Below are 9,246 nucleotides of genomic sequence, written 5' to 3' on the forward strand. Positions count from 1 at the left end.
TGGCTCTGCTCTGTCTTCTTCCAGGCTGCTTCAGTGCAGGAATGAGCAACAGATGATAGCATGTGTTTACAGTGGAACCACTGCCAAAAGGAAAGTGTGTGACTGCAGGGTCAGCTTAGTCCACGAGGGTTCTGCTGGGTCACACAACCCCGCATCTGCTGCTGGCGGGGAGGGCACCTGGAGCAGTTACTACAGCCTGGCTGAAACATGGTTACTTGGTGGAGTTCACACACGCACACACCCCCACACGCACCCTTAGCCTTTCCACATTAGGTCTGCCTTCCCAGCCTTTTTGTGGATTTCCTCTGCAACATTTAATCTTTCAGAAAAACAATCCTTTCTTGTGTTAACACCTTAACCGGGACCTTTCTAGTATGTAAAGGTGACTTCAGTTGTTTGGTTGGTTTTTTGGAGCAGCAGGTATTCAGCATAGCGGGGGAAATAGTAGGGGAAAGAATTGGAAGGATTTCCCTGTTTTGACTTAAAAAGCCTTCTGTCTGTCTTGCATTAAACGTCTGTTGCCAGCAGAAATATCAATGTTGCGGACAGACTTATCAGATAACGCGGAAGACTGTATAAGCTAGGATGGAATTGTGGCGTGTAACTGAAGTCTTGATTCAAGAGCCTCAATCGTTAAGTGTATCAACTTGAGGTTAACTACTGTAGATATAAGCATTTTATTTGGTTAAGAGGAAAAATGCCTGGTCTGCTATTAAAAAAAAAAAAAAAAAAAACAAACACCAAACAAAAAAAACCCCAACCAAACAAAAAACAAAAAAAAAAAAACCCACAACAAAAAAACCCACCAACCTGAGAAGAACTTCTGCTTTTAATACTAATAGATTTTTCTAGTAAATCGACTTTCTGGTTACAGGTCCAGAAGCCTGCCAACCCCTGGGAGTTCTATATAGCAACACAACTGGTAGAAAGGCTCGATCCAAGCATATGCCATTTCTACATCCACTTTTATTCTGCTCATTTATTTCAAAATGGAAGCATTTTGGTTGGTGAGCTCTACAACTATGGAACATTGCTGGTGAGTGGAATCAGCTCGTGCCTCAGAACATTTATATTCTTTGGAGTGCTATTACATTACGATATTCAGACGTCTCCTCTCCACTTTACAGACCTTCATTGTGAACTTATTCTGTGTGTATCAACATAGACCTGTAATCCGTACCAAGTTGTTTCTGTGCAGCTGATGGTTCTTCACTATTTTTGTTTACAGAATGCCATAAACATTTACAAAAAGCTTCCTGAAAAGGTGATGCCTCAAGCACTTGTCATCTACTTTGCTGTAAAAATTCTTTATATGGTGGAAGAGCTCCATAACTGCAAAATCATTCACGGTGACATTAAACCTGACAACTTTATACTTGGAGAAAGGCAAGTATTTCCCTTTGCTGCCTGAGATGCCAGCATATCGTGATATTGTAGCCTTGATATTTACGTGATCACTTCTTGTCGTCACGGTTGAAGGTTTCTGGACAATGACACGTGTGACATAGATGGGCTCTCTCATGGCTTGACGCTCATTGACTTGGGCCAAAGTATAGACATGAAACTCTTCCCTGAAGGAACGGCGTTTACCGCAAAGTGTGAAACATCTGGATTTCAGTGTATTGAAATGCTGACACAGAAACCGTGGAACTACCAGGTATGAGACCGCATAGGCAGCCTGGACGTTTGGAGCTTGCTGCAAATGCATCTGGCCTGAATAAATGAGCTGCAAAAATATTGGACTTTTGCACTAGAGTTGTATCTTCAGCTTGTTGCTTTAAAAGCTCAGTCCTGAACCCTCTTCTTACAGAGCTTGCCCTGTTGGCTCCGCACAATGTTTTTCAGCTAATTTTTAGTGGTCTCAACACACTTGTAATATGAAACTTGTTTATACTTTGTTTAGACGGACTACTTTGGCATTGCAGCAACGGTGTATTGCATGCTTTTTGGTACCTACATGAAAGTGAAGAATGAAAATGGTATCTGGAAGCCTGAGGGGACCTTCAGAAGGTTGGTGTCGAATCTTTTCAAAATCTTCCCTTGCCTAGAAAGGTGCATCATTAGTACCAGGTTGAAGGTTAGTTTCTGTCACCATTTTGTGTTGCTTGTATGCGCTTCTTGATGCCCTGAAAACTGCGTTCAGTGTGTGGAAACTGCTGCATAGAATTCACCAGCTTAAGCACAGGAAGCGTTTCAGCAGCGCACGTGGCAAGCTGCACGGCATCCTTGGCGGCTTGCTGCCTGGAAGGGGGGAACAACAACAAACCGGGAAAAATCCCAGCGGTTCGCTAAGCAGTGCCACAGCGGGAGCTGCATTGTGTTGCAGCGATGGAGCAAAGGCAGACAGCCTGCAACTGGGGAGGGAGCTGGAGAAATACGGGAAACAGTATTTTAACTGCTTGAATGTAGAAGAAAATACTTTTGATGCATTTTTGTTCCTTTGCAGGCTTCCCAACGCTGACCTGTGGAAGGAGTTCTTTGAGAGCATGCTAAACATCCCCAGCTGCCGCAGCCTGCCTTCTCTAGGAGTTCTGCGCAAAAGGCTGAAGGACTTATTTTGCAAGTCATATGCAAAGGAAATAAAGTTCCTTCGGAACAGGCTTGTTGTGTTGCTTATAGAAAACAAACGGTCACGAAAATAAGCATGTAGTTTGCACAGTTCCTGAGGACTGGCATCTCAGTCATGTGAAATCTTTTTATACTAATTTGTTTTAACAATAAATGGCTAACTTTGGGAATAACTTGCATCTTCTTGTGCTTTTGTGGAAAAAAAAATGGCATGAAAAAAATTACTTTCTAATTTAACTTGTCCAGTTTGGGAGGCATGGGCATGCTGGAGACTGTAGACAATTGTCATAATGTTCTGTACTTCTAAAGGGGAGGGAGAAAGCTGGTGAAAAGTATTGTACAGATGAAGTAATTGCTTTCGGTCTCCCCTGGGATTTTTGAAAAAAGGCCATCGACGACTCCTTGTTGAAGGGAACTTGGGAAGTCTGCTGCTTTGACCTGAAAGCAGGGTCAATGCCAGGTTCAGACCGACGATGCTGGCAAGTGTGGCTGTCATGCGGAGGCCGGGAAGTGTACCGGCGATACATGCGGTCCAGCCATGTGCAGGGCGGGCTCATCCACACAATGGAAAACATGTGTGACAGGTTGAGGACTCATTTTCCCAACATGAACAATAGTGAGCAGAGCCTTTGGGGAGGAGCGAGGTGGAAATGGGCATGCAGGTCACAGTGGGTTTGCACAGCAAGGTTTTAGTCGTGGGGGGCTACAGGGGTGGCTTCTGTGAAAAGGTGCCAGAAGCTTCCCCCATGCCCGATGGGGCCAATGCTGGCCAGGTCCCAGCTGGACCTGCTGCTGGCAGAGGCCAAGTCCACTAGGAAGGGTAGCAGCGCCTGTGGGATAGGATATTAAGGAATAATAACAATAAAAAAAAAAATCTGTGCCAGTGATTGGAAGTGAAATAGTGTGTACGTAATGTGGGTTATGTGGGTGTGATCTTGTGTAGCTTTATACAGCTGCCCAGAGAAAAAGCTGTGGTTGGTAGGTGTAAGGAGAGCAGGTTTGGTGTAGGTCTCTCTTCTCCCAAAAAAGCCGCTGCAGATAATTAATGAATATGAGGAAACACTGTTGTGAGCCGGTGATGAGGCAAACATGCAGCTGAGCATCAGCACTCGCAGCGCTGCAGTTCTCAGAGGTTTGGGGCACTCAGCCCTCCTGCTCTGCCCTCTCTCTTGGGTGCTTCTGGGCTGAGAGCAATCAAGGTTTGCAGGTTAGAGTTAATGGGGTAGGACCGGGGGCACACTTGCCACTGGTGTTACGTTCCCTTCTGACCAGCCACGACAGTCTTAGATGAGGAGGAGACCGCGAAGCAGGTGTCTCTCCCAGCCAGAACTGGAACGGCTGGTTTCTGTTCATTACGAGGGTTTTTTCCTTTACTGTGGCAGAATGTTCTGCAAATACTCTGGGAATATACCAGGAAAGCATTCCTTTACAAGTGCCCCCTATTCCCCTTTATCTATTTTGACACTTCTTAATTACAGTGGCCACACACCAACGTGCTGAATCGTTGCTGTCTATGCTGTCGCTCACTCCAGCTCGCACGAGGTTGGCTTTGCTTTACTGCCATCTTGTCAAATGTTAAACATCAAATTAACTTGAATCACCTGAATTACACAAACTCTGAAGGACTCTGGCAGGCACCTTGGACACACCACCTCCACGGCAGCGCCCGTGCCAGGCTGCCTGCATCCTCAGGTGCGGATGGATGCTGCTACTTGGGAACAGCCTCTGCACTGACCCGCACGAGCAAATGGCTCGGCTTGAGGTTTTCTCTGCTTGCCTCGCTTGCTGCATTTATTCTTGCAGTTGAACATTTGAAAGGATGCCAGGAGTAGCTGGATGCAGCCGATAGTCACTGCAAAGGATGGATGGTGCTTCTCGAGCTCCCCTTCCCACCGAGCCACTTTTCTTTTTGTTTCCCCGCATTGCTAAGCTGAGACTTGCTGCCAAAACTAGTCTCTGAGACCTTTGGAGCCACAGCTCTGATGGCTTTGGAGGGCTTCCCAGCTGGACCTGCTCTGCCCTGCCTCTGCTCTGCTGGGATTCCCATACAGGGGCAAGAGCTCCCCGGCTGTGCCAGCCACGCTGGAGTTGCACCGCGGCTTATTGCTGCCTTCGCTTGAGCCTCCGTGGCTGCTGGCTGATCTCAGGGAGTAAATCTGTACGGGGCTTTGCTCCACGCAGGTGGGCAGTGCTCTGCACTGGTGCCTTGCAGGTGGTAAATAACGGTTGGCGTGGTGCTGGGGGGCCAGGATATCCAGGACAATTCCAGCACCGAGACGCTTCTCTTTCTGAAGACCTTCTTCCCACCCGTGGATAAAATGGGGAGCCATAACCCAGAGTTACGGGACCTGGGGTAATTTGTGGAGAAGGTAACGTGGCAGGGAGCGGAGAGCCAGCAGTGCTGCACGGGGAAATCAGTGCTCAGCCCGTGCACAGCATGCAAAAGTGTGGTGCTTGGGCTTTGCCAGCAGCTGGGCAGCCCGCAGACCCTCCCGGCTTAAGCTGCACGCGAGCCGTATGTGGGTGAGCAGTGCATGGGCATCGCCTGTCGGGCAGCTGCAGAGCACCCTCGCAGCAGTACCCTCACAGCCTGCAGGATGCGGCCACCCTGACACCGCTCGTCTGCATGCTGGTGCAGGGCCTGGGTGACAATCCTGCAAAGCAGATAGAAAAAAGGATGTTTTACCCGCAGAGCCCCGGGGGGAGGCAAGGGCATTAATTTTATTTGTGCATCTATCCACAGGAGGGAGACAAACAACAGACTTTCATAAATCTCCCTGCCTCTCACCGTATTGCAGTATTTTCCTGCTGCTTGAACTGCTCAGCTGCAGATCCCCCCACCCACCCCAGCAGCGGGCAGCGAGTTATGCCCAGGGAGGCAGGGATGCTGGCAGGGATGGATCCCAGCATCTCCCTGCTTTGGGGCTCCTCTGCCCGCTTTTATAGCAAGTAATTCTTGGATTACCCTCCACTGCATGCTGCCTTGCCTCTTGTTAGGCTTCCCGTGGTGTATGGAAAAGCCTTTGGGTTTGATACAAAGCAGCTGGTTAAGAAATTAGCTGCAGCAAGTCGCGCTGTGAGGCAGATCAGCTGGAGAAACCTCCTTGTAGCTGGTGGAAATAAAAACATTCAGCGCTTGTGTTGCTTCTCTTTTTTTGCCCTTCCTCCTCTGTTTAATCTTTTTCTGAGCTGAACTGGAGCCAGCTGTTCTCTGTCCAGGCAAAAACCTCTGCCAGCCTCAAGATTTTATATGTATAGTAAAACATATTTATTTAGTTCTTCATCTCATAACACAGCATCATATGCCGCTCCAAAAAGTGCAGAGCACTTTCTGGAGTGGCATATGACACTGCGTTATGAGCACAATGTATTCTTTACCTGTGTCTTTGCCCCTCATTAATACTAATTTCTGCCTGCCCCACCTCGGGGTAGTGATTTATTTTTTTTAGCAGCAGCTGCGGTGCAGGTATGTCCCTGCCAGCTGTGCCGCCAGCCGGGCTGGAGCCTCCGCAGCTTAAATGTCAGCCCCCCTGCAAGTGGAGAAGGAGCTCGCGTGGGTGTAGGAGTTTCACATCGTTATATATGGTAGATAGGTGTTAGCTGTAAGACACTGTACATCCCTCCTTGCTTGGCAAGCATCCCGTCTGCCTGCAAGTGCTGCTCCTGCTCAATGGCCAAGGGCATCCCGGGGAAGCCGTGTGTGGGTGTGAGCTCTGAGGATGCCCGCAGGGATGCAGTGGATGGGACTTTTGCTTGCAGTCACCTTGATTTTAGCGTTCTGGGCTCTTAGTTTTGCTACAAATTATTATAGCTGAGCCCTAGAGAGGAGCAGAGGTCTTGGATGGGGTAGTTGCCTGCCCACACTGCTGCGGCATCAGGTCCAGCCTGCCCGTGCCCTGTTACTTTCTATTAAATAGCCTCAAAGAGAAGCCCCCTTGCCGGGTGCCTGTTCCTGCCATCCCACGGGGCATCCCACGGGGAAGCAGGAGGGATAAAGGGTAAAACCATCCCAGGAGGGGCCGAGTGGTGTGGCGGCCGTGGGAATGGCTCCATGGGGAGATGACCTGGGCTGGGGTGGAGGCTCTTATTTTCTAACCGATTTTAAAATGAGCTGCTAAAAAAGAGCTTTGAAAAAAACAACACAAAACCCCAAAGCCCCAGGTGGTGATGCTGATATTTCCTCCTCAGCGCACACCAAATCCATGCTGATGAAGATCTCTAGGTATCCCCAGAGTCGCCCTTTAGAGATAACTCATCTTGGGGCCTCCACCACCCACACGGAGAGGAGAGATTTCCTGGCGCGTGGGTGGCTCACTTTTTCTTCTGCAGAAAACCCAAGTTTACTCACTTTTCTCCCTTTGCCATCGTGCTGTGCCCCAGTGATGAGCTGGGACCTGGGGCTTGCTCCCTCCCAGGTTCTCCATCACTTGCTGGTGGCGGCCCATCACCAAGTAACCCTGTCACTCAGCAGAGGCCAAATTTCTTAACTGTGGTTTTTACAGCATTAAAAAATAGAAAGTTTGAGGTTGTTAAAAGTTGCAGGCACCACTAACTGGTTAGATGCATGCTAACGAAGCAGCAGTCCTGGTTCCCATGCAGGGGAGGCATTGATGTCACTCAGGGTAATGTCACTCAGCCCCATTAGGAACAAGAAATACCCATTAACGGGGTAACAAATTAACTCGGGTCAGCAGTGAATCAAAGCAACACCTTCCCGGGGGATACCCTGGCCCAGGGACCACTCGGGTCATGATGGGATCGTTCTCAGCCACTGCTGCCTCCAGAAGAGGCTGCTGCTGCTGCGGGACCATCCCTTGGTCCATTACCATGCCTCCGTCACCACTGTGGATGGGTGAAGAGTAGTGACATCCCCCAAATGGGTGGTTGACATGTTTCTTTAACACACACACACATACATATAAATATATATATATTTAAACCCTCTATTGTATATATATAGAGAGAAAACCTTTGCATGTTCATAGTAGCCACTGGGGACATGGAGCAAGCTGACGGAGGAGTAATGACTGTTTTGTTCTGGTTGTTTGTTTTTAATTCAGCAGCTCAGTGCTCAGCTGGGATGTGGAAGATGTAGGTTTTGGTCCCTGCCCAGCACCAGGGATGCAGACCCGAGGCGTGGGGAAAGTGATGCCCACTCACTCCAACACAGCCACCCTTGGTGGGGAGAGGGATTGGGGGTGGGCAGTGATTGGGGCTTTTCAGCGCTGGTGATGTCACCCACAGGTGCCTGAGCCCGGTGGCAGCTCGGTGCACGTCCCACGGCTGTTCTCACCACATCTGTGCCCAGCTGCCTGCCCCGGCGCAGGCTGCCGTCACCCACGTGTGCCACCTGCTCGTCCTGCTCCGCCGGGCAGCGCATCCATCCCCGAGCTCCCCCAGCCCTCCCTCCTTTCCCTGGCCGGGAAAACCTCCTCCTCTCCCCGGCCAGGAAAACTTCCTCTTCTCCCCTTCCTCTTCCCTGGCTGCCGGGCCACCTCGGAGGCACCTCGGGTGCTGTGTCTGTTATCCTGCGTGCCCAGGGCTGAAAAGCAGCAGCGCTCGGCAGACACAGCACTGCACCGCCATAAAGGTCAGGCTCCAAACCCGGCTCAGATAAAGCCTTGTATTTAAGGCATGTGGCTTAAACTTGATTTTATCTGCCAGCGCTGAGTGAAATAACATTTATCACAATGGGTTGGAGAAGAAGAAGCCGGCGTCACTTTTTTCCGTTGGTGTGTTGCATGGTTAAAAATGGGTTTGATGAGCAGCTGCTGGTTGGGGGGGGGGGGGGTTTGGGGGAAGTTCTTCTCTGCGATACTGGGGGGGTCCAGCTCTCTGGGGCCGTGCTGGCAGTGTCACAGGTCCTCCCACGCCAGCCGGGCACCATCTCCTGTCCCCCAGCCCTCCCCACATGCTCGCCGGTGGTGGGGACAGCCTGCTGAGGGAACAGGAGGGAGGGCTGGGTGGGAGAGGCAGTGGCCGGTGCCGGCCAGCACTGGGGGACTGGGGTGCAACGGGCTCCCCACCACCCTGCTTATTCACCCCTCTCCACCTCCCTTTGGATTTCTCCCTGCTGTTATCCATGGGGGAGACAAGGAAGCGCCCCACGGCTGGTGGCAGCTCTGTGACAGGGATGGGCAGATCTAAGGGGAGCTTTGCTCATCGGTGCTAGCATGTGCCGGTGCCACAGGACGAGGGTTGGGACGTGGCACCCGCGGCCCGGTGTCCCCCAGGTGTGGGGTATGGATGCTGCGGGGGCCGGGGCAGCAGCGACAGGAGAGTTTGCAAACTCCATCTCTCTCCATCCATGTCCACCGCCGAGTGCTGTGCCAGACTGATGAAAATGAGATGACCTTTGGGAAGTGGCTTCGGTGCAAATGCCTCTCAGCTGGCTCACAACAATGGGAACGAGGACAAAGTCGAAACGGATTTGTTCCAGGAGGCTGGTGCCATGATTCACGGGGGAAAAATGCGCTCGGAGAAAGAGGGAGTGAAGCTAGTGGCTGTTGCAGCTCTCGAAAAAATCATGGGCATACGTGAGCCCTGCAAACACACTGAAATTGCCAGCTTAAATTTAGGTGTTTGAAAGGCCAGGCTGTTCTCGCACAATGCTTTCCCCATCACCTTTCTGTTCACATGAGCCACCCACACAGAAACCAAAATGAAGCAGCAGGAGAA

At 50.6% G+C, this 9,246-nt stretch overlaps 1 protein-coding gene across 1 annotated transcript in view; it reads left to right on the forward strand.

Moving 5' to 3' along the window:
- The window catches only part of BUB1 (BUB1 mitotic checkpoint serine/threonine kinase), a 34,249-nt gene extending 31,508 nt beyond the window's left edge, over positions 1-2,741 (forward strand). Inside the window, exons 38-42 of the mRNA XM_056357173.1 lie at positions 875-1,036; positions 1,229-1,386; positions 1,480-1,657; positions 1,904-2,010; positions 2,447-2,741. Of these exons, the coding sequence (XP_056213148.1) occupies positions 875-1,036; positions 1,229-1,386; positions 1,480-1,657; positions 1,904-2,010; positions 2,447-2,642 (801 nt within the window). The 3' untranslated portion in view covers positions 2,643-2,741. The remainder of the gene's footprint in view (positions 1-874; positions 1,037-1,228; positions 1,387-1,479; positions 1,658-1,903; positions 2,011-2,446) is intronic.
- The last annotated feature ends 6,505 nt before the right edge of the window (positions 2,742-9,246 follow it).

Source organism: Falco biarmicus, chromosome 12, assembly GCF_023638135.1.
Source record: "Falco biarmicus isolate bFalBia1 chromosome 12, bFalBia1.pri, whole genome shotgun sequence".
Taxonomy (NCBI): Eukaryota; Metazoa; Chordata; class Aves; order Falconiformes; family Falconidae; genus Falco; species Falco biarmicus.